Source organism: Lissotriton helveticus, chromosome 3_1, assembly GCF_964261635.1.
Source record: "Lissotriton helveticus chromosome 3_1, aLisHel1.1, whole genome shotgun sequence".
NCBI lineage: Eukaryota > Metazoa > Chordata > Amphibia > Caudata > Salamandridae > Lissotriton > Lissotriton helveticus.
Window position 1 is genome coordinate 1,792,312,780 of NC_136061.1, and position 25,671 is coordinate 1,792,338,450.

Genomic DNA, 25,671 nt, shown 5'->3' on the forward strand with positions numbered 1-25,671 from the left:
TGCTAATACATAACATTAGTTGTAAAAGGAAAACAGAAAAGATTGTTAAACTTCTAACTAGAGAAAAATGCCTATAACATCTTCTAATCACTACAGTCTTAAACCATTACAAAGGCTTTCAATCACAAGAGGCACCACAGAAATTAGTACTATGAGCTGGTTATTGACGGCCAAGAAAGAGACCGCAGCCCTTCATATATGATGCGAGCCCAGCAGAATGCACAGATCTCGAATCTCCCAGGGATGAAGTGGTGGAAGATTCCAGCCAGCGTTCCAGCCATGTTTAGGTCCGAGTGAGGAGTCCCGCGTGATTTCCTGTGTCGCAGTCGGGGTCTTCCCAGCAGCTCTCCCAGTGGCTCTGCAGAGGTGAATGTTCAGTCTGCTGTCAGGTGTCACCGACAATGCACATTTCATGTGTCTATCCGTGAGCCTCGTGCAGTGGACATTTCCGGTGACTGTGGACGTTTCCGGTGACTGTGGACATTTCCGGTGATTGTACGTGTCTCCGACTGTGACGCTGCAGGTGTCTCGAGCAATGAGTGTTTTATGTGACTCGAAGTGTCTCAGTCAGTAAGTATTTAGTGTGAATCTACAGGTGTCTCAGAAAAGGACAATTAATTTCCACGAGCCTTATACAGGGATCATTTCACGTGACTCCCAGACAGTGGAAATGGCATGGGTGTCTACAAGTGTCTCAAACAAAGGGCATTTCATGTGTCTCTCCATCTAGCTCGGACGAGTGCGGGGGGGGGGGAGAGTGACTTTCTACTTGAAGGAAGATGTTCCTTGTGGCAGTGTTTTCAATTCGAAGTCGTGTTTTTTTCCTGGTTGAGAGTTTTAGCAGCGTGGGTAAAGATGGTTATTAGCATGGATTGTCTAGGCAGCTTTTTTTGGCAGGTATTTGTAGGGAGTGTATTGTTTAAGGATGATGGTTTTTGGTGGGGATTACAGTATCAGATCGATTTGTGAAAAGAACTAGTTGAATTTCTGGCTTTTTTATGTTTGAAAAACGTTTATTGATTGGGTCTGTACTGGGAGATGCTTGTCACTGGAAGAAGTTTTTGACCTAATTATATGGCATCTTGGTGTTGAAGGAAAAATATTGCTGGTGGGTGTTGTAGATCTATTTTTTTCTGATGATGAAAATTGGTTTGTGGACGGCACTGTTTGGGAGTTTCTTCTCGAAGTAACACACTTGTTAGCGCACATGTAGGACAAGGGGGTTTCATGCAGCAGAATAGTTTTTTTGTTGGAAAGGAGTTTAACAGATGTTTATTTTTGATAGAAACCGTTTCCCACTGGGTTTTGCAGAGAGTGTTTCATTAGCACTTTCTTGATAATGGGATGCATGGGTGGACGCTACTATGAGGGGAGGCTTGTCACAGGAATGTTGATATGTGTCTATCTACAACTCACTTCCTGTGTAATGGGTGTAGAACGTAGTGAATATGGGTCAGGAGCACTGTGGAAGCCACGAGAATGAACCAAGGTCTCCCAAACCTACACATATTGATTTCAAAAATAGTTTTCACATATATTCCATACATTCTGTGCTCTCCTCAGTGTTCCTGGACTTCAAGTGAGATGGCTACGTTTGATTGCTGGGTAGTGTTGGCAGCAATGAGTATACATATATTTCCAGTGGGCACAAATAGGATCCCTAAAGTGGTTTATGGAATTATCAGACATGATTATTGCGCTGGATCACCAGACGATGGCTGCAGAAAATACTACACAACTATTACTTTGCTCTGGTCTGCATAGACCAAGTGAGCCTACACTGAGAGTAATCTCCCACTGTGGTTCCCAATTCAGGAAAAAGCACCAAGCTCCAGTGTGCATATCTGCACATGGCTTGAATGTGTGTATTACTTCCATTTTAAAATGAGCCATGAGTGGCAATCTCAGCCCCAAGCACCTTTGTGGCCAAGATTTAGAACCCACTTGAGTGCATTTAGCAAATGTCACTGGTGCAGGTCAAGGATGTGCCCTTCAAGCCATGCTATTTTGACATACATTAAGCATCTTGATCATCACAGGAGAAAGGGGTGATGTCTGTAATTGCACCCATCCGGGAGGCTCCCAAACCATTGCTTTCCTTCTTGAACATTTTCTTCACGTGGAACACGCTGCTAAACTCTCCACTACAAACCAACAAACACACTCTCTTAAATGTAGTGGGATACAAAGTAACTCGGTACACTGGGTATAACCTAATACACTACAAAACTGCTTGCAGCACAGTTGTCTGATCTGAACAGTCTGCAGCACTTGATTCAGCAGCAGTAGGACTGACTTTGGTCGAGGAGTCTTTAGTGGCAGGCCAGTGGGCAGCACTTCATATGTTCTATTGTAAGGGAGGCAAGTGCACATCAGCTGGAGTTTTGTTTTGGCTCATGGGTAATAGGGTAACAAGCCTGGATTGTGTGATGTAGTGTTACATATTGGTCTAAGAAATTGCGGAATATGTAGGCTCACAATGTATTTAATTTGCAGGCTCTGTTGTTGTGGACTCGGGGTTTGGAGACTTTAGATAGTTCACTAGAGTTGTCAATTGCTTAGTGACTGTGGTAGTTGTTGTGATTGTTTTTGTGCCGTCCTCTACTGGAGCTGTGGTTGTCTCTGTAGTTGTATTTGATGAGACTGGCTCCTGGATAAAAGGCAATGGAGGCAGTGCCCAGTTATCAATGTTATTATTTGGCGTCTCTTGTGATAAATGTGACTGCTCTGATGAATTTCCGGAGTCCACAGTCACAGATGTGTCTATTTTTACGGTTGTGGTGAAACAAGACTTGGAGCTGATAGTCGTTGTTCTTGTGACCTGCCTAGTCATTGTTGTTATGGTGGAGGTAGTTGTCGTGGTCTCCTGTATGGTGATGATAGTGATCAGCTTCCCACTGACATTTCTAGTTTCAGTTGTTGTTATGCTTTTAGTTTCGCTTTCCGTTTGGATTTTTGTAACAGTGGGTTCTCCTGTTATCGCTGAGGTACTTGGCACTGTGGGTGGGTATGTGACTAGTGTTGTTGACTCAGATATGTGATCCTTTGGTGGCATAGATTTTGGAAGCACAGAAGTACTTGGCCCAGGAGTGGGAGACTTGGGTGTGGGAGGCTCAGGTGTGGGAGGCTCAGGAGTTGGAGGCTCAGGTGTGGGAGGCTCAGGAGTTGGAGGCTCAGGTGTGGGAGGCTCAGGAGTGGGAGGCTCAGGTGTGGGAGGCTCAGGTGTGGGAGGCTCAGGTGTGGGAGGCTCCGGTGTGGGAGGCTCAGAAGTGGGAGGCTCAGGAGTTGGAGGCTCAGGTGTGGGAGGCTCAGGTGTGGGAGGTTCAGGAGTGGGAGGCTCAGGAGTTGGAGGCTCAGGTGTGGGAGGCTCAGGTGTAGGAGGCTCCGGTGTGGGAGGCTCAGGAGTGGGAGGCTCAGGAGTGGGAGGCTCGGGTGTGGGAGGCTCCGATGTGGGAGGCTCAGGAGTGGGAGGCTCAGGAGTTGGAGGCTCAGGAGTGGGAGGCTCAGGTGTGGGAGGTTCAGGAGTGGGAGGCTCAGGAGTGGGAGGCTCAGGAGTGGGAGGCTCAGGTGTGGGAGGCTCAGGTGTAGGAGGCTCCGGTGTGGGAGGCTCAGGAGTTGGAGGCTCGGGTGTGGGAGGCTCAGGTGTAGGGGGCTCGGGTGTGGAGGGCTCAGGTGTAGGGGGCTCGGGTGTGGGAGCCTCATGTGTGGGAGGCTCAGGTGTGGGGGGCTCAGGTGTAGGGGGCTCGGGTGTGGGAGGCTCGGGTGTGGGAGGCTCGGGGGTGGGAGGCTCTGGTGTAGGGGGCTCTGGAGTTGGAGGCTCTGGTGTGGGAGGCTCTGGTGTGGGAGGCTGGGGGATGGGAGGCTCGGGTGTGGGAGGCTCAGGTGTGAGAGGCTCAGGAGTGGGAGGCTCAGGAGTGGGAGGCTCAGGTGTGGGAGGCTCAGGTGTGGGAGGCTCCGGTGTGGGAGGCTCAGGAGTGGGAGGCTCAGGAGTTGGAGGCTCAGGTGTGAGAGGTTGAGGAGTGGGAGGCTCAGGAGTGGGAGGCTCAGGTGTGGGAGGCTCAGGTGTGGGAGGCTCAGGTGTTGGAGGCTCAGGTGTGGGAGGCTCCGGTGTGGGAGGCTCAGGAGTGGGAGGCTCAGGAGTTGGAGGCTCAGGTGTGGGAGGCTCAGGTGTGGGAGGTTCAGGAGTGGAAGGCTCGGGAGTTGGAGGCTCTGGGGTGGGAGGCTCTGGGGTGGGAGGCTCAGGAGTTGGAGGCTCGGGAGTTGGAGGCTCTGGGGTGGGAGGTTCAGGTGTGGGAGGCTCAGGTGTGGGAGGCTCAGGAGTTGGAGGCTCAGGTGTGGGAGGCTCAGGTGTGGGAGGCTCAGGTGTGGGAGGCTCAGGTGTGGGAGGCTCCGGTGTGGGAGGCTCAGGAGTGGGAGGCTCAGGAGTTGGAGGCTCAGGTGTGGGAGGCTCAGGTGTGGGAGGTTCAGGAGTGGGAGGCTCAGGAGTGGGAGGCTCAGGAGTGGGAGGCTCAGGAGTTGGAGGCTCAGGTGTGGGAGGCTCAGGTGTAGGAGGCTCCGGTGTGGGAGGCTCAGGAGTGGGAGGCTCAGGAGTGGGAGGCTCAGGTGTGGGAGGCTCAGGAGTTGGAGGCTCAGGTGTGGGAGGCTCAGGTGTGGGAGGCTCAGGAGTGGGAGGCTCTGGAGTGGGAGGCTCTGGAGTGGGAGGCTCTGGAGTGGGAGGCTCAGGTGTGGGAGGCTCAGGTGTAGGAGGCTCCGGTGTGGGAGGCTCAGGAGTGGGAGGCTCAGGAGTTGGAGGCTCGGGTGTGGGAGGCTCAGGTGTGGGAGGCTTGGGTGTGGGGGGCTCAGGTGTAGGGGGCTCGGGTGTGGAGGGCTCAGGTGTAGGGGGCTCGGTTGTGGGAGGCTCGTGTGTGGGAGGCTCAGGTGTGGGGGGCTCAGGTGTAGGGGGCTCGGGTGTGGGAGGCTCGGGTGTGGGAGGCTCGGGGGTGGAAGGCTCTGGTGTAGGGGGTTCTGGAGTTGGAGGCTCTGGTGTGGGAGGCTCTGGTGTGGGAGGCTCAGGTGTGGGAGGCTTGGGTGTGGGGGGCTCAGGTGTAGGGGGCTCGGGTGTGGAGGGCTCAGGTGTAGGGGGCTCGGTTGTGGGAGGCTCGTGTGTGGGAGGCTCAGGTGTGGGGGGCTCAGGTGTAGGGGGCTCGGGTGTGGGAGGCTCGGGTGTGGGAGGCTCGGGGGTGGAAGGCTCTGGTGTAGGGGGTTCTGGAGTTGGAGGCTCTGGTGTGGGAGGCTCTGGTGTGGGAGGCTGGGGGATGGGAGGCTCGGGTGTTGGAGGCTCAGGTGTGGGCGGCTCAGGTGTGGGAGGCTCTGGAGTGGGAGGCTCAGGTGTGGAAGGCTCGGGAGTTGGAGGCTTTGGAGTGGGAGGCTCTGGGGTGGGAGGCTCCGGAGTTGGAGGCTCAGGAGTTGGAGGCTCTGGGGTTGGAGGCTCAGGTGTGGGAGGCTCAAGAGTGGGAGGCTCAGGAGTTGGAGGCTTGGGTGTGGGGGGCTCAGGTGTAGGGGGCTCGGGTGTGGAGGGCTCAGGTGTAGGGGGCTCGGGTGTGGGAGGCTCATGTGTGGGAGGCTCGGGTGTGGGGGGCTCAGGTGTAGGGGGCTCGGGTGTGGGAGGCTCGGGGGTGGGAGGCTCGGGGGTGGGAGGCTCTGGTGTAGGGGGCTCTGGAGTTGGAGGCTCTGGTGTGGGAGGCTGGGGGATGGGAGGCTCAGGTGTGGGGGGCTCAGGTGTGGGAGGCTCAGGAGTGGGAGGCTCAGGTGTGGAAGGCTCAGGAGTTGAAGGCTCTGGGGTGGGAGGTTCTGGGGTGGGAGGCTCAGGAGTTGGAGGCTCTGGAGTGGGAGGCTTGGGGGTGGGAGGCTGGGGTGTAGGAGGCTCAGGTGTAGGAGGCTCTGGTGTAGGGGGCTCTGGAGTTCGAGGCTCTGGTGTGGGAGGCTCTGGTGTGGGAGGCTGGAGGGTGGGAGGCTCGGGTGTGGGAGGCTCAGGTGTGGGAGGCTCAGGTGTGGGCGGCTCAGGAGTGGGAGGCTCAGGTGTGGAAGGCTCGTGAGTTGGAGGCTCTGGGTTGGGAGGCTCTGGGGTCGGAGGCTCAGGAGTTGGAGGCTCGGGAGTGGGAGGCTTGGGGGTGGGAGGCTGGGGTGTGGGAGGCTCAGGAGTGGGAGGCTCTGGTGTGGGAGGCTCAGGAGTGGGAGGCTCAGGAGTTGGAGGCTTGGGTGTAGGAGGCTCAGTAGTGGGAGGCTCGGGTGTAGGGGGCTCAGGAGTGGGAGGCTCATGAGTGGGAGGATCAGGAGTGGGAGGCCCAGGTGTTGGAGGCCCAGATGTTGATGTTGCTGGTCTGGTTGGTGTTGACATTGGTGTGGTTGTAGTCGGTGGTTTATTGGTAGTTGATATGGATGTTAGCATTGTGGTAGCTGCTGCAGTGGTTGTTGTAGTTTCTGCTGTTTCTGAAGTCGTTGTTCTTGGTGTAGTGGTAATTATTTGTGGTGTGGTATGTTTTGCAGTGGTCATTGTTGATTTGGTTGTTGGCATTATAATAGTAGTTGTTGTTGCTGGTGGTGTTGTAGTTGTGGCAGTTGTCATTGGTGCGGTTGTTGTTGGTGTTGTGGTAGTTGGTGGTGTTGTGGTTGTTGGTGGTGTGGTGGTGGTTGTTGGAGGTGTGGTGGTTGTTGTTGTTGGTGGTGTGGTGGTTGTTGTTGGTGTAGTGGTAATTATTTGTGGTGTGGTATGTTGTGCAGTGGTCATTGTTGATTTGGTTGTTGGCATTATAATAGTAGTTGTTGTTGCTGGTGGTGTTGTAGTTGTGGCAGTTGTCATTGGTGTGGTTGTTGTTGGTGTTGTGGTAGTTGGTGGTGTTGTGGTTGTTGGTGGTGTGGTGGTGGTTGTTGGAGGTGTGGTGGTTGTTGTTGTTGGTGGTGTGGTGGTTGTTGTTGGTGTAGTGGTAATTATTTGTGGTGTGGTATGTTGTGCAGTGGTCATTGTTGATTTGGTTGTTGGCATTATAATAGTAGTTGTTGTTGCTGGTGGTGTTGTAGTTGTGGCAGTTGTCATTGGTGTGGTTGTTGTTGGTGTTGTGGTTGTTGGTGGTGTTGTGGTTGTTGGTGGTGTGGTGGTGGTTGTTGGAGGTGTGGTGGTTGTTGTTGTTGGTGGTGTGGTGGTTGTTGTTGGTGTAGTGGTTGTTCGTGCAGTAGTTGTCAGAAATGGTATTGGAGTTTGTGGAGTAATAGCTGGATCTAGAAGGAAAACAGAAGATGAATCATAAATTAATGATGACTCTCCAGCATTTTAAATAATAAACAATGTTAATTTCTATGCCTTCCTCATCCAAATCTGGACCACAAACAATCTCAGACTTTGCAATTGCTTCAAATATCAACAACACTTCTGTAAAGAGTAATCAAGGACTGTGGGGTACTGAGAGACAACATATATTTGGTGCTGTACCTTTAATTGAATGGGTACTGGGCAACGCCAACATTGGAGACTGTAATATTGTGAGCACGAACAAACATAGGGAATGAAGTTTTTTAAATAGTGGTTAAGAATAACATATGGATAACAGCCTGTAATATTGTGGGCACTGTCCCATATCTAGACCATAGTCTTTAACATCCGGTCACTGATCAATGTCTGGAGCAGAAGACTGAAGATTTTTGGAACTGAATTACATATTGCATTGGGTACTTAATATCATGAGCATTGATTTTCAAATAGATCAGAGCTATTACTACGCTGGGAATTGAGGACATCTGAAATGGAATGTTTTATATTCTTAACACTGAAAATATGTAGTCTATAATCTGTAATGAAATGGGTACTGATTAACAACTGTATTTGAATTGGCAATAATCTTAGCCATGGTTCACATCTGGATTAGAGCCTGAAATAACTTGAGGTCTGGTGCATGTCTAGTTCAAAGCCTGAAGGGTTTTGGCACTGGCTCCCATCTGAAAGTGCTTATTGTCCATTAGTCCAGCTGCAAGATTTGTTTATGTATTCTGAACTCTGAGAAGCTGCTATTACTTTGCTAAGTGTACGTGTTTCAGTTTCCATAATATTATATGATAGGCACTTTATTTTTGAATTTCTCATTAGGCCTAAGTAGATTTGGAATGGAAATGTTCCCTGCTTGATATGTGTTTTATCGGGTCATCTCTGCAGGGTTACCCCATATTTTTGCCTTGCGCTGCAGAACCTATTTTTGTTGGCTTTTAGGAATGTGCACTTTTCCCCTACTAATCAGTGCTAAAGTGCTTGTGCTCTCCCTTTAAAAAAGTTTAAAATTGGCCCGCACTTGAATAATGCATATTCAAAATTATTTGGTACTACATGCTACCAGTGGGCTCAGCACTCATTGTGCCACCCACTAAAGTAGCTTGTAAAACATGTCTCAGGCCTGCCACTGCAAACTGTAGTGCAGTGTGAAACTCTCATTTCAACCTGGCAAAATATACCTTTGCGAGGCCTAAATCTTCCTTTTCCATTCTTATGTCCCTCCAAAAAAATCTCCAAAGTTTCATAGATTTTAGTGCGTGGTATTTAAAAAGTGGAACATGTGTATTTAAGTTTTGCATGTCCTGTCGTTTTTCACTGTTGTAAGGATATCTCTCTCATAGACTAACACAGGGATACCTTATTATAATCATAATAAAGAAAGTGATAACTTCATTTTGGGACCAGATAGAGAAATGCTGTTTACACTCAAAATATTAGTAATTTAAGTTCCTGTCTGATTTTAAGTCACTATTTTGAAAATGACACTTTTAGAAAGTTATAATATAACAACAAGAGAGCGAGGAATTGGCCTTTGTACTTGTCCCTTTCCCCAACAATGTATAGAAAACAACATGGACAAGTCCCTTTGCAGGTGTAGATCAGGGTTGTTCCCCTGTCACCAGTAGCGGAATGCTGACAACAGCTCGTTGTTTTATGAAACCTCTCACCCACCTACCTGGTAGGTGGCATGCTTCATCATCGGGGTCCATCTGGATTGCCGAATGCAACCCAGCTGTGCTTCTACGCCTGTTTACAGTGGAGCGGGATTTGATGTGAAGTGAAGTGCTATGTGAAGTGTGATTAAATGCTAAAAATGCCTATAGGAAATCCTCTTGTAAAAGTTTTAATAGAAGGGTCCTATGGCATGAGTAAAAACATAGGCGGGATATGTGCGATGTAAAAATGTGCCTCAATATCCCTAACAAATGTGTAGGTCAACTAGTTTCAGCCTTCTGTGATAATCGTGAGGCTTTCTTCAGGACCCTAGGAAGTGTCAGTGACCAAAAAGGTTAGGGGTCACTGTGGTGTATATATCAGCGCACACCCTAAAGTTCACTGTGAATGTGGTGGATCAGCGAGACCCGGTCCATGTACTAGGTTACGGCGGAAGCACATGGTGACAAACGGTCCCCATGCAGAAAACCCCAGTGTGACCGGGTCTATGTATCCTGACACACGAAAAGCGAAAATGCTTTTCTCGTCGGATCTGTAAGTAACCTGATCCACCACACTCACAGCGCACTTTAAGGTGTGCGCTGATATATACACCACAGTGACCCCTAACCTTTTTGGTCACTGACTTTTCCTAGGGTCCTGAAGAAAGCCTCACGATTATCGCAGAAGGCTGAAACTAGTTGGCCTACACATTTGTTAGGGATATTGAGGCACATTTTTACCTCGCACATATCCCGCCATAGGACTCTTCTATTAAAACTTTTACTAGGGGATTTCCTATAGGCATTTTTAGCATTTAATCACACTTCACATAGCACTTAACTTCACATCAAATCCCGCTCCGCTGTAAACAGGCGTCGAAGCACAGCTGGGTTGCATTCGGCAATCCAGCTGGACCCCGATGATGAAGCATGCCACCTACTTTTAGAAAGTTGCCATTTTTCTACCTAAACCAAATGTGCCTTTCTGTGAGTGTACAAGGCCACATGACTGTGAATGGCTCTCCTGTGGTGATTTGTGTATTCCTTCCACACATGAAAACAAAAGGGCCTTGGGCGTGGAGCAAGGTGTTCACCTCCTGAGCAGGATATCCGGGCGGATATCCTCAGCCATTCTTGTGCTTCAAAGGATAGCTGCAGGGCTTGCCCATCCCGTTTCTGACTTCTACAACATGTCTTCCCTACCACTGACAAATGCAGCTCACACCCAGGCCTGTCTGCTATTTGTTGCACTAGACGGATTGGAGCCAAACCAAGGAAATGGGGAAGATTAGGCAAAGGTTGCATCCGCCACCCACAGGCTCTTACTGCGGAAAAAAAAAAAAGAATATGAATGGCACCTTGGGAATATCTCATCATAACACTCCTGGACTATGGAAGATTCAGAATAAGGACTGGCCTGCTGTCTGAAAAAGGAAAATCTGACCTACTTGACTTCAGCCTCCTCAGAAGTGACTACAAGTGTCAGTGGCTGACCTCTTATTTGAGCTACAGGGACACAACACGCTTCCACAGCCCTCCCTGCAAGTGCCCAGCTGACCAGCACCAGCTGGACCTGCCTGAACCCTGTTGCTGGCCACTGCTGGAGTGAGTACTCATCTCCAAGAAATGCCTCCAGGTCCTGAACCCTTCACTGACATCAGAGGGTACTCCTTCTGACCTCTAGATGAATATACCAATGTTTTGGGTTCCTCGTGATCGTAAAGTGATCTTTTCACACCAAGAAACGACTGTGCACGATGTCCTCCAGAGTGAATCTTCAACAGAATCTACACTTTGCCCCAGCAGTGACCATCTGCGACAACCACCAATGCAGGTCTCCAGCGAGACCTGCATGAACCTGGTCCCTGTATCCAACCCACACTCCATCATGGTCGGCCAGAACTTGTGCTTTTATCCAGGTCTAGATGATCGCATGTGGCACTTTTTACTGTTTGGCAGTATTTTCACCAAAATCCTTAAAACTCATACGTCTGGGTCTACTGATTTGATGTTTGTCATAATGGGGTCACTTTATTAATAAAAATGTACTCTATATTTCCAAGTTGGCTTACGACTTTTTTTGTGTTATGTTTGCACTTCATTACTGTTTGAGTGCTGCATGAATATTTTACGCATTGCCTCTAAATTAAGCCGGACTGCTTTTGTACCAAGACACCAGAGGTTTAAGCATGTGTTTATTTAGTGAATTGTGTGATTCACCCTCACAGGGATTGTGTTTATTTTTTAGGTGGGGCTGAGATCCCTCTCAACTAATAACCAAATGTCTTCCCGTATGTGGGCATGTAACGCTGCCTGAGTGCCTGAATATGTGTGTATCTTCCACGCTTACTTTTATTTTGGCCCTGGTGTCATGGTACGCTAACACTAACTCACATGCCCAGGACTGTCTTTGGCTAGGTGCACCCCAGGACCTGTTGTATGACCTGGAGGGGTGCATTAAGCATACCTTCATAGTGGATCAAGGATTAGCGTCTGTCTCCTGGGTTTATTAGTTAATGTGGTGGTGGCAGCATACTTTTCTTTTGTGATATCATATAGCTGCCAATACTTTTTTTATCAATGTCAGAGAGAGTGTGGCTTAATTGCTCTTTGTTGAAACTGAGTTTATAGTTGGCACAGGTAAGCACCCTGTCCAAGCAGGAACCACCAATCCAGTTAGGGTAAGCTAGATACACACTAAAAGATATCCTGTGTGCACCCTCTGACAGCTTTTTTTTCCCAGAGTTTTATATAGCGCGAACTAGACCCGAACCGAATCAGGTATCAGAGCGCTTTACATGTTTTCCAGTTACGTTACATGAGGACACACTTTTCATTTTAGGCACGGGGAGATTAACTGATTTGCCCAGAATCACAGGAGGTTTTGGCGTCGTTACCGAGACTCGAACCCAGATCCCCAGTTCTGAGGTCGAGCGCCCTAGCCGTTAGGCCAACTCCTCTCCCCTAAGACACAGAGCAGGCAGGCTTATCTAAAGAGGCAATGTGTTAAGTATTTGTGCAGGACATACACACAGTACCACAGTGGGAGAAAAAAAGAGAAAGATTATCTGAGTAAAATAGGACCAAAATCACAAAGATCGGATAAGTAGAAGTCGAGATAGGAATTTTTTAAGAATAAACCAAAAATAGTGCTTAGAAGTCAAAAGCGCTAAAAGGTTACTTGATGTCACGCTAGACCAGGATAACTTCAAAGTTCAGGCTGACTGTGATGGCGGGCAGGCGGGCTACAGGGCTCAAACAGGTTGTGCTGATAAAGAACCCTTGATGGAGCAAAGCGCTGTCATCGAAAGTCCAATGCGTTGTTTCCGATTCAGATAGTCGGGTCAATATGTCGAAGTCAAGCCACGCAATCAGGACCTCGGATCGGAGCTGCGTCATCACCAAACCTCGCTGTTGGGTCCTGGGTCGTAATTGAGCCACTCAGGTATGTCTTCCGATCGGCATTGTGTCAGCATCGAAGGGTTCTATGTGGTTTCGATCGGCGCAGTGGTGACAATGCTTTGAGTTTCTAGCAAATGAGCTTTAGAGCCAACTTCTTAGGCCTTCAGGCAAGGGTAGGACAAACAGATGGCATAGACCAAACAGCACCAGAAGGGTTGTAGAAAGTCTTTGATGACCCTGAAACATCACAAAAAAGGAAGCAAGCCTGCAAGCTCTTGGTGTGAATCTGGTTCAATTCAGATGGGTTCAGTCCTTTGTCCTCAAGAGTTCTTCACAGGTCTAGGAGTGTACTGATTTGGTAGGGTCAGAGCCCCAGTACTTATACCCAAATGTGCCTTTGAATTGGGGGGGGGGGTGACTTCAAAGCAGCTCCTTGAAGTGACAGGTCCCCTTTTAATTAAGCCATATCAGCCAGGCTATCTGTGGGAGTGGGGATGGGGGTTGTGGGGGTAATCAGCCCATTGTGTGGGACACTATAGCCAGATGGATGATGTGGCTCTTGAATGAAGCCAGTATTGACAAATCTGTATTTGACGCCCACTCAACTTGAGGGGCAATGGCTTCAAAATCATTTGCTTTGGGTTCTAGTTTGAATGATATTTTAATGGTGGTAGATTGGTCATCGGAATCTATCTTTAAATCTTTTTATTATAAGCCTACTGTTGATGTCGCTCTGTGGTGGTGGCTCAGCTTTACACAAGCATAATTGGAGGCCCTGGTCATGACATTGTACAAAAACAACTCTAGCATTTGTGACAAGAAATTTCATTCTATTAAGGACATGAAGGCGAGGATTATCCCACCCATACATTGCATTATGTTTGTACATACTTATGTTTTTTGCTGAATTATATATCCTATGTAATATTGTTGGTTTGTCATACATTTTACTTTGGGGATCAGTGTTTATGACTTGCTTTTCTACTCTCTCCGTAGGAAATGTAGACAAGTGACCTGCTTTTACGGAGTTTCACCTAAAGTTGAGGATGTTCCACACTATTTTCTCGAGTTCATCATGGATGACGATATTCTGCTGCTTCAGGTTCTGGTTTCGACTGTTATTTACTGCATTGGACTGGTGCAAAGAAAGTAGAGTGATATTGGTTGTTCTAAGGTTATATAGGGTTGGGCATGTGTTAGATGTGGCATCATAGGAAATGTAGTGAATTTGAATGTTCTCACCACTGACCACGGACCCTGCCGGAGGTGCATTGCCAGCCTCCACGCTTGCTTCCTGTGTTTATCTGGACACTCTGCCACGCCTCGCGGCCCCCGCTTCGCGGGTGCCGCTCGCAGGCTTGCTACATCGTTAAAGAGCCAACTCCTGGGCTTTTTTTCTGTGCACCTGGGCACCAACGCGCACTGAGGGAATTTGCTGCTGACCCCAGGAACTGAGGCGGGACTGCGAGGACCAGCGTGATCAGCGGCGCTGATCGGCCGCAGCTGGTCCTCTTCCCGCCCCCTCCTCCTGCAGTCAAAATCAACGCGGAGTGAGCTGTTCCTTGGGACTCACCACTGACCACGGACCCTGCCGGAGGTGCATTGCCAGCCTCCACGCTTGCTTCCTGTGTTTATCTGGACACTCTGCCACGCCTCGCGGCCCCCGCTTCGCGGGTGCCGCTCGCAGGCTTGCTACATCGTTAAAGAGCCAACTCCTGGGCTTTTTTTCTGTGCACCTGGGCACCAACGCGCACTGAGGGAATTTGCTGCTGACCCCAGGAACTGAGGCGGGACTGCGAGGACCAGCGTGATCAGCGGCGCTGATCGGCCGCAGCTGGTCCTCTTCCCGCCCCCTCCTCCTGCAGTCAAAATCAACGCGGAGTGAGCTGTTCCTTGGGACTCACCACTGACCACGGACCCTGCCGGAGGTGCATTGCCAGCCTCCACGCTTGCTTCCTGTGTTTATCTGGACACTCTGCCACGCCTCGCGGCCCCCGCTTCGCGGGTGCCGCGAGCAGGCTTGCTACATCGTTAAAGAGCCAACTCCTGGGCTTTTTTTCTGTGCACCTGGGCACCAACGCGCACTGAGGGAATTTGCTGCTGACCCCAGGAACTGAGGCGGGACTGCGAGGACCAGCGTGATCAGCGGCGCTGATCGGCCGCAGCTGGTCCTCTTCCCGCCCCCTCCTCCTGCAGTCAAAATCAACGCGGAGTGAGCTGTTCCTTGGGACTCACCACTGACCACGGACCCTGCCGGAGGTGCATTGCCAGCCTCCACGCTTGCTTCCTGTGTTTATCTGGACACTCTGCCACGCCTCGCGGCCCCCGCTTCGCGGGTGCCGCTCGCAGGCTTGCTACATCGTTAAAGAGCCAACTCCTGGGCTTTTTTTCTGTGCACCTGGGCACCAACGCGCACTGAGGGAATTTGCTGCTGACCCCAGGAACTGAGGCGGGACTGCGAGGACCAGCGTGATCAGCGGCGCTGATCGGCCGCAGCTGGTCCTCTTCCCGCCCCCTCCTCCTCCCTTACTCCTGATAAGCAGCTACAGCCACGCGCACGCGGGACGCGCGCGGGGCAACGACCGGGGCGAAGACCGGGCAAAGAGCGGGCCGTTTAAGGCCGTTCAAGGACGGCAGAGGACGGCCCAGGCCCTGAACCCCTGCTTCATCTCGCCTAAACCACCTAATTGTTAAGGTAGGCGGAACTGTGTCCTTGTGTGTCGTATCATCAGGGGCCGCCTTTTTAACTTTATCATCATCATCTTCTATTGTCCTTGCGCCACAGATGTCAGCTATGCGCAACAGAACTAGAAGTTGTACTAAAAAAGCTACGGCTGTAGCACAGGTGACCGGACCTATAGACCTTTTTATTTCACGGGTGAATGAGACTATTGATAAAAGCATTGTTTTATTGGAAAAAAGAGTTTCCATGGATCTGGCGAACGCAAAGCGCTCGTCTTTGGGCTCTCTTGCTAACGCCAAATCGCCCGCCCAGCAGTTATCGAACAATTGTTCTTTGCCTTTAACTGTTCCTTCTATTAGTGCTCCGACTGTACCAAATGCTGTTGATTTATCAGTTGCACTTTCCGACTCAGATCCGTCTTTTGTCGATCTGGAGACTACTCCAGATTTAGAAGCCTGTCAATCATCTAGCAAAGCGGATCCGAGCCTGGGTGGGTTGGTTGATGTGGAAACGGCACCTATACTTTTAAATTCAGGGGGGAGGGTTATCGTTCCTCCAAAAGATCAAATTAATTGTAAAAACAAAGTAAAAGTTGCAGCTAGGAACCACAATCTGATATCACCTACCCCGCAATTGGCGCCAGGTATACCTTGTTGGGTTCAAAATATGGTAACAGATCTTAAATTGGATCTTGAAGCCACAATAGCAGCACAAATCAAGCCCTTAATTTCAAAACTTGATAGGCTCACGTCTTTAATGCATTCGAAGTGGCCAAATAAGACGAATGGGCAAGGGCCTGTTCAGCCACAAGGGTCTATAGAAGCAGTTTCTAAATGTTTATCTTGTGTCCAACTTTCTAAAGATGTATTAAATAATGCACAGGTTATTACTGCTCCTGGGAATTTAGTTTTAACTAATTTGTCGCAAACAGGGAATAATCATGTTCAATCCACAGCTTCATTTACCCCGAAGGCTATGGGTTCTACTTTGATTCACCAACACTCTGTTGCTACTAACCAAACTATTACATCTCAAGTTAAAGATGATGTAGGTAAAACTAAAACCCTTTTAGTACCTCCCCCTGCACATAAGATTGATGGCTCTAAATCAAAGCAGGCACGTTTTTGGTCAATTAACCTGCCACCAGAAGTCTCTCCTTTTGTGGTCGTGCTGACAGCTGTTCCCCCACTGAAGGAGGGAGTAAAAGAAACCTTTGTTGAGCTAAGAAATAAATGTGCTCAGTGGCTCCATCTACATAAACCCTTACCTAATAATATGAACGGTGAAATTCTTACCGTGCGTAGAGGGGACTGGGTGGGCAGAAGCAAGAAAACAATAGTTGGGGATGTAATTACAGTTAATTTTAGGGATGTAGGGGCAGTTAGTTACATATGTAATGCCCCCAATAGTGGTCCTGCTACACAAATCAATCCACTCCCTCTTTCTTATTTTCTACCGGCGCCCCCAAGACCAAACCCATTGAGTTTTATTAATTCAAGTAATAGAAGATCTGTGTATCCTTTGCAACACACCACTAAACCTTGGCAGCAACCACCGCATCTTTCTTCATTCTTTCCACACCACGCCAGTTTTCAGCAGCAGCCATCACATGTTCCATTTTTTCCCCCACACCATGTTAATCCTCACTGGCAATTACCTCCTCATTTTCCACCACCACCTCATTTCCCACCACCTTCATACCAGCCTGCCCATCAGTGGCAACAACCTCGTCAGCCCCTACAACCAGATAAACCTCATTGGCAACAATCATGGCAGGACTTACCCTCTTCCCAAGAGCTCTCGTACTTACAATTTGCCCATCCTAACAGATATGCTGTGTTGGATGAGGTAGATTGACTTAGCTCTGCGAATGAACTAGACTTAAACATCCCTACGTTTAATTTGGAAATGGAATGCGTCCCATAGGCTACTTCATCAATCACACCATATGTACTCCCAACAAAGTTATCACCTACATCCCTTATGTATACAGGAAGTGGGGACAGTCTTGGTGGATGTACCGCTACTGTTACCCCCAGTTTGGGTTTAGTTGCCAACCTCGGGGTAGATGGTTCAATTCTGCCACGCTTAATAGAGCCAGAGTTGAGGATTGGTGACCCTGGTAAACAAGCAGGACTTTCATTTATTTCCTGGAACATCGCTGGCTTAGCCAGTAAAATAGGTACGCCCTTCTGGTCTAGATTTATTGAGGAGGGTTTTGACCTAATTTTGTTGCAGGAAACGTGGTGTCTGTGATGAAGCAAAGCTTCGCATATTTTGCGGCTTGCCGAAATCAAGAACCTCGTTTATGTGTAATAAGGTAACAAAAATGTATGTTTTACTAACCTTTATTTTGTTTAGGCAAAGTTCCCGAAGCTTGCCTATGCGTATTTCTAATGAATTAATCCGTGTCCTTAAAAATGGCCGCCGCTTGTATTTTAGTTACTGCGCATGCGTCAGCCACACTCACGTGTCCTGACGCGTCTGCAGAAGTGGAGGGAAAGTTATGCGCATGCGTAATTCATAGCTGTGCTTATCATGTGGTACTGCTCGTGCCACTGCTCTTGTGTCCGTGTCAATGTAGCTAACATTTTATGCAATAAGTTTATTTCTTGATGATGATTTAAAAGTACAAACCCTGTGATGTGTTTTCATAATGACATTATTATGTATTAATTTGTTTTCGCTTACTTTTCATGTACCGCGGGAAATGGGGGTCTGAGTGAGAGGAGAGCCATATTGGAGGTCCCTTCTGCGCCTGTGCGACATTCGGCAGCACGAGGGACCTTGGCTGATGGAACATAGCCAGTTGGCAGTGATGGGCGAGATGCTCCTGAGAAAGTCACCTCTGCCCTGCAAGAACAGCGAATGTGGCTCCTTATATGATACATTGTAATGTTGCGCTATTGTTTGCCGTGTAACTTCTCATGGGAACCCCAAACCTGCTAGGCGGTACCCAAATATGTTAATGAAGGCTTCAAATCGTGTATTGTGATTGGTGTGTTACCCAAACCCTACCTTAGGACCAATCGAAATTGAGGGATTCTGACACTTTGCAACATTGGGGGGTGGTACACTGTCCCCAAACTGTATATCTACCCTGGGTTCACCTAGTGAACCGTCCGACTTGTCTGGTTTAGCTGACCTGTCACTGACCCAACGCACTCAATAGGTGACTGAAGATACAGAGCGCTGCGGAGCACTCTGTCCGAATTTGACCATAGACTAAGGTTCTACTGAACCTTAAAGTGCTGGCAAGGCACTTAGCTGGGAGTTCGCTAACCCAATCGGGGTCTTGATCGATAGCTGCAGAGCGGGTGGAGCGCAGGCGTTGCTTCCGAACTGTGGGTTCCGGTCCTGTCCTGAAGAGGGTCCTGTCCTGAGGGTTTGCTGTCCTGTCCTGAGGGTCCTGTCCTGATTCGTTTTCCGAGGGTATCCTGTCCTGTCCTGGGTGTCCACTCTGCACCTGCTGTCCTTTGAGGGGTATCCTTCCTTGAGGGTTTCCTGTCCTTAACTGACCCGTGGCCAGGGTTTGGTTTCCACACTTTTCTAGGTAAATATTGCTCTGAACCTCTTGAAATTCTTGCACCTTCTGAATTTCTAACTTTTGCTTTAATAAAGTTCAACATTGCATATGTGATATTTTCCATGCCTTTCTGCAACTATTGAAAGTCATTTATAATTTTTGCCAAGTTATTCCTATGTCTTCTCATTTGTTAGAAATTATATTTTGCATAGCAGTGTGTCATTTCCTGATATGGTCTAGAACTTCGTTGCCTAGATTGTTCAAAGGCCCCTTCACCTTAAGTGAAGCGTGTTATTCATTATAAGCTCTCCTATAGTCACCCACACTTAGTCTATCCCTGTCTAGATAATACTGACTTGCATAGTATTTTCTCGCTACATTTTATTTAGTACCTTGATGATTACTCTGTCATTATTTCTTTATGCCTATGTGATTTACGTTATCTTGATTATTGATTGCCTTGTTTTATTGTACCTCATGCAAGAAAATATTGAACTTTAGATAAACATTTTAAAACTTCCAGTTGTCCGTGGTCATTTAAACAGTATTTGAATGTTATTGGTTGGGTTTGTATTTTGCTGCCTTTCTTTTACAGCTAGCTCCCTGATTCATTGTAGTCATTAGGCACCCGCATCGGTGGATGGTAAGTCGGGTGCACCGAAAATTGGTAGCAGGGAACACACACACACTCAACCTGGTAGAGCTCGTGAAGTCACCCGATCGATGTATATGGTGATTTGGAAAGTATATGGGCCCTGAAGCCGGAAACGGCGAAAACTATTGGCCGGGTGGCCTCGCGCGCTCTATCAGTTTTCTGGTAGCTAGAGGATGGTTAGGGACTAGTTGAGAGTAAGGCAGGGATTAGTTGGACTAGTTAAGTCGGAAGCTGCTATTATATTAATGCTGCTATAAGAGCGGCTGTTCTGAGGGAACTGATCACTCTCTTGTGAATACGCTGCTGAAATTCATGAATTGCTGTATTGTTATTATTCTTGTTCTTATATTGTTATATGTACTAATCCATGCATTTGTAAATCGAATTGTTACGTGTTGTCCGAACTCCCCGGGGAATTGAAAGGGCAAGTGGTGAATAGAATCCATTGTCCTGAGGTCACAGGTTCGAGGAAAGTTAGGTGCAGGTTAGGATAACCGGGAAGCACTAACTAGGGTTTTCTGAATACATGTGTGAATAAATGACAGTAACGGGGTTCATTGGCAAAATTCCCATAGTGGCGTAACCTAGTAAGGGTCACATCGGAAAAGTAGCAGGTTCTTCGGAGCTAGCGTGAAAGCAGAGGGGTCCGCTGAGAAACCTTAAACTCGGAATATATCCCGGAAAGAAGTGGATGAGTTTAGGGGAATAACAGGTTCACCGATGCTAGAGTGAAGGGTAGGCGGAAGAGATCTGCCCGCAGCGAGTGAAAAGTAAATGGAAGTAGTTTACTTGCAGTAAAAGAATTCTTTCTCTGTCTAGACACTTGAGCACTGTGGCGAATGTGTATTTGTTGTAAAATAACCAAGCACTGAGCACTTTAAAAGAAAGAAAGTTTCCGTTACCTTGTGAAGGGAGGGAGTCAGTCGCGAAGCGCCTCTGACGTCACTCTGTGCCGCGCTGGGATTGGTAGAAGCAGCGGGCGGGTAGCGGAGCTGAAATTGTAAAGGAGGGGTGAGCGCCGGAGCGTGGGAACTGTCTCACGAAGGGGCCGCGCACCCATTGGCGGAGCTTATTTTGTGTCGCGCACCCATTGGTTGCACGAATTTTCTGAAGCGCGTTTTGATTGGAGGTAGTTTGTAAACAAAGTTAGCGCAGAAGTCGTATGTGGCACTCGCAGACTACAGAGACTCGACCTGATCCAAGGCATCTAGGGTTTGAAAGGGATCAGTGGAAGGCTAATAGATACGATATTATGTACGGAACCAAGAGAAAAATGTCCCTTGTAAGTAAGGTGAAAAATTATTTTAAAACGGACAAACCGATTAAATCTAGAGAAGGTGTTCTTGTCCCAGCACCCAATACTCCCGCCTCATTCATGATGTTTGACCGAGGGTACAATACCTGTGTGTGGCTGGAGAATTGGGTGAAGTACACAAAAGATGACGGAGTATTGGCTTTTCCGTTAGATGGTACTTTCAATGGTAGGATCTTATTTAATTTAAGAACCCGAATGAATGAACTGCATCCCAGACCAAGACTAACGCAGTATGAGGCATTAGAGGAATGGGAGATTGAGGCTTTTGAAAGAGAAAGACCCCGAATGGACAAGGGTTTGACCAAGTGGTACCCCAGGCAGAAACAGGAGTCCAGGGATAAAAGGATGAAACAGTGGAGACAGAGCATGATTGTTGAGGGTCTGTTTCCCATGATGCCGGCATGTCATAACATTGGAGCGGGTGAGAAAAGTACTGAAAAATGTAAGCATTGGGGGGCCCTGGGGGATTCAGATGATGACCTAATAGATGACATCTGTACCAGAAGTCCGCCACCTTACAATGAGGGAACCCGACCTTCCAGTGTAGGAGATGTTCCCCGACGCCACTTCCTAAAAGAAGAAGACAGGTCCCTGGGACTGGGAGGGGGTGGTCAAGTATTGCCCTATCCTGAAAAACCCGAACCGACGGAAACAAGGGATATATATCCCAAAATGCCCGCAAGCCAGGAAGAAAAATATTCACGTACGAAAACCTTTTTCCCCCGACCCTTGTATGAAAGCGAAGAGAAACCATCGAATTCAGGACTGCCTTTTGTTCAACCTCCATATGGGGAAGAGCGCAGGTCCTTTATTACTGGAACTTTATTCCCGAAACCAAATTATGGGGGAGGACCAAGTGAAACGCATCCTACTGCCCCGAGTTTTACTCCTCCATTGACCCCCCAGATATTACATGACACAACTTTAAGAAGGGTACTAGTGGAAAAGGAGCAAGAGGCTCTAGCTAGACAAAGAACAGAAATAATTCAGAAAATTTCTCAGTTAAATACCAGTCCTGAGGCATTGACTATTCCAGTAACTATTGGACCGGTGGTCCCGTTATACGGAAATGGTCAGGGAAATCCGATTACTCCAGTTATGACCCCAGTCATGGCAACCCCGAGACAGGAACCGATCATCATAGATGATCAGTCCAGTGAGTGCGAGTCTGAAGTTGCGTTTTTGGAATTGCCAAACAAACAGACTGGAAAGGGAATACAGCAGAGGTATAACCCTTTTAATACAAAAGAAATTAAATTAGAGACAGCAACAGGTACTAGGAATGTCTCTCTGGTAACTCCGGATGAAATTGAGAGTTGGAGTCGTGAATTAGAGAAGCAGACTCCGCAAACAAAACCTTTAGACCTCTACAAGCTGAGGGTCGAAATAGAAGAATTAATGGCAGGAAATGTGGGGTTGGATCGATTGAATACCTACTCTGAGGAAGAATTGTCGTTCATATGTAAAAGCTTTACTAGGAACACCAGAGTGCTCCATGAAAAACTGACCGAAACAGCAGTTAGTATGGGGGTAGATATCTCAAAATCCAAGCCCTTACAGAAACCGTACAGAGCAGACTTCTCAGACAAAGATATAGAACACCTGAATGTGGCAGGGAAGAAGTTGCAGATTAAAGAATTAATGGGGGTACTGCAGAAATGGGGAGATGTGGAAAGATGGAGAAGCAGGTGGGCGAAAAAGAGGGAAGAGGTTCGCTCCCGACAAGTGACTCCCGAGTTTGCTTTAAGAGAGGTAGAAAAGCCTGAGCAGTTATGCCCCATGCGCGAAGTTCCAGGGGGGAAATATGTGCATGTCCCCTGGTCTAGGCAGGATATTGTGTCCTTCACGAACGATTTTCCCAAATTACGAGAGAAACCAGTTGACTGGTACAGGCAGGTGGAGAGGTTCGTGAAGGTACAGAAATGTCTGTGGAAAGACCTGGATGGGTTTTTCGACATTGTGGTTCCAGTAGATTTATGGACCCAGTGTAAAATAAACATAGACTGGCCAAGTGAGGAGTACCCCAGAAACAAGGAAACTGGAGAGCCATCAAAGGATGTCATGCGAAAATATGAGCAGGTAATTCAGCATTTGAAAGAAAAGGTGCCCGCAAAGGAAACTGATTGGACAAAAATAGATAGAACAACACAGGAAAGGGACGAGACAGTGCACTCCTTCTATGAGAGGTTATTGCAGGTATTTAAAACATACAGTGGTATTGACAACATCGACCTGAAAGATATGACGCACTTTATTTACAGGTTTGTAAATGGTTTAAGACCTGAAATTTGTCAGTGGATAAAAGACAATAAAATCTGTTGGCATACTAAGAAAATGGATGAGGTCCTGCGGTACGCTAAGTACTGCGAGGACGAGATGGCAGAAAAGAAAAAGGCCCTTAAGGAGAAGGTTATGTGGGCTCAGGTGAAGCTCGCAGAACAACAGGAAAAACAATTGAGTAACATGGTTAAAAATGCTGAGAACAAAGGTCCTGGGGGAGGGGGTGGAGGAAAGCCCCGGCCCAAATTTAGCAGGGAAGAGGCTATGAAAAAATTTCCCTGCCATCAGTGCGGCGAAATTGGACACTGGCGAAACGAGTGTCCCCAATTAGTCGATGTTAATGAGAAAACTCCTGATTTAACTCCACAGACGCAGAAAGAAAGACCAAGAAAGACTCAACCCCAGGTAAAAACAGTTCAGGTGCCTCGAGCACCCAAGCAGGTATACAGGGGAAGACAGGCAGAAAATGAAGAGATAGAGGTTTGGGAAAGCGGGGAGAACAGAAATACAGCAACTTCGCAGTATCTGCTAAATGATACCTTCCTTTGTAACGATCAGGACTGACGGGGCCTGAGAGGGGAGGACGAGGAGTGCGTACTTGGCGCTTCCTTGCCGGTAGACCAGTCTGGACCATATATTGAAGGAAAGGTTGACGGAAATGATGTCACCTTCCTGTTGGACACTGGCGCTACCCGTTCTACTGTAAGAACAGTGGACGTTCCAAACCTACCCCTCTCGGGAGAAAATATCCAAGTAGTAGGTGTATCTAATCAATTGATTAGTACTCCTGTTACCGAACCAATGGAGATTTCAATTGGAAATTTTAAACAGATGCATAGATTTGTCGTCTGTGACACCAGTCCAGTGAATCTACTGGGACGTGATTTGCTGTGCAAAATGAACTGTACCATCTTTTGCACACCAAAAGGTGTTGAAATACAGACCCCAGATGAAGACGGCATTTATAAATTATTGTTGCTTAGACCTGACTCAGAAATTAAAAGATTGACCCTGCAGGACTTGCCCCAAGAACTACAGGAAGCTGTAAAGCCAGAGGTGTGGGATTTCACTGGAAAGGATGTGGGGTTGATGAAAGATGTGGACCCCATACAAATAGCCATCAAGGACAATGCAGTATATCCTAACACTAGGCCCTACCGAATGAATGCTGAAGTGAAAGCAGGTGTCACTCTGGAAATACAAAAATTATTGGAAGGAAACATCATACAGGAAGTGATGAGCAGCCCATGCAACTCACCGATTATGGGCATCAAAAAGCCTAGTGGCAAGTATAGGGTAGTGCAGGACCTAAGAAAGGTTAACAAAATTGTAGTTCCTTGCTGCCCTATTGTCCCAAACCCTGCAGTGATATTGTACCAGATTCCTTGGGATGCTGAATGGTTCACTGTGATTGATTTGTGTCACGCATTCTTTTCGATACCCCTGCACCCCGACAGCAAATTTCTTTTCTCATTTGCTTTCGAGGGTCACGTGTATTGTTGGAACAGGGTCCCTCAGGGGTATACAGAGAGCCCCTCTATCTTTAATCAGATCTTGAAGAAATGTCTAGAGACTTTGATCTTACCTGGGAACTCTGTGTTAGTGCAGTACATAGACGACCTTCTACTGGCGTCTAAAAGTCACCGGGACTGTGTAGTTGACACCATTGCCCTCCTAAATCATCTGTGTGAGAAAGGGCATAAAGTAGCCCCTGACAAACTACAGTTCTGTGCGAAATCTGTAAAATATCTGGGACACCAAATAGAAAAGGGTGTCAGAAAAGTCACATCAGAAAGAGTGAGAATAATTCAAAAAATGCAGTTGCCCCGTACTCAAAAAGATGTCAGAATGTTCCTGGGTGTATTAGGGTACTGCAGGCAGTGGATTCTGGGATTTGCAGCCTTAGCCAGGCCCTTGATAAAAATGACCACGAGAGGAATGCCAGATGTTGTACAGTGGGACGATGAAAGTCTAATGGCTTTCACAAGACTGAAAAACTGTCTGTGTACAGCCCCTGCGTTGGGAATGCCAGATTATTCCAAAGAGTTTGCCCTTTTCTGTGACACTCGCGATAATTGCGCATTGTCTGTCCTGACTCAAGAACATGGCACGACCAGAAGGCCTGTGGCTTATTTCTCTGCCACACTGGACCCAGTACCTGCTGGGTTACCAGGCTGTCTGAAAGCAGTAGCTGCTACCTGTGCAAGTTTGGAACAGAGTGAGTCCATTATCATGGGACATCCTGTGACCGTATATGTTTCACATGGAGTGGTAATTCTATTGACCAGAACTAAAACACAGTATCTCACCCCTAGTCGGCTGACTAAATACGAGAGGATTCTTGTGGGTGCAGCAAATGTAAGCATTGTTAGGTGCGGTATTCTGAACCCTGCCACCTTACTCCCCGACCCCTTGGAAATGGAAGGTGGGGATGATGATGAACATGATTGTATTGACCTGACAGAGTTCAGTACTAAGCCACGCCCAGACATAAAAGAAGTACCATTGCCTGAGCATGATAAAGAACTATTTGTGGATGGTTCCTGTCTAAGACATGAATTAGGAGGCTTGAGTGCTGCCTATGCAGTAGTATCTTTCACAAAAATTGAACAAGCAGGTTACCTATATAACATCAAGTCTGCACAAGTAGCCGAATTGATAGCCATGATAAAGGCTTGCAAAATTGGGAAGGACTTACGCATAACAGTGTATACTGACAGTCAGTACTGTTATGGCGTTGTGCATGACTTTGGCCAATTATGGCTACAGAGGGAATTCATGACTTCCTCAGGTACTCCCATTCGGAATGCAAAAGTTGTTCATGACCTTTTAGAGGCCATCCAGTTGCCCAAAGAACT

General features: G+C 47.9%; 1 protein-coding gene across 1 annotated transcript in view; it reads right to left on the bottom strand.

Moving 5' to 3' along the window:
• Positions 1-261: 261 nt before the first annotated feature.
• LOC144824318 (uncharacterized) overlaps positions 262-25,671 on the bottom strand; it is a 69,817-nt gene continuing 44,407 nt past the window's right edge. The window contains exon 4 of the mRNA XM_078683436.1: positions 262-7,254. Coding sequence (XP_078539562.1) covers positions 2,486-7,254 — 4,769 coding nt within the window. The 3' untranslated portion in view covers positions 262-2,485. The remainder of the gene's footprint in view (positions 7,255-25,671) is intronic.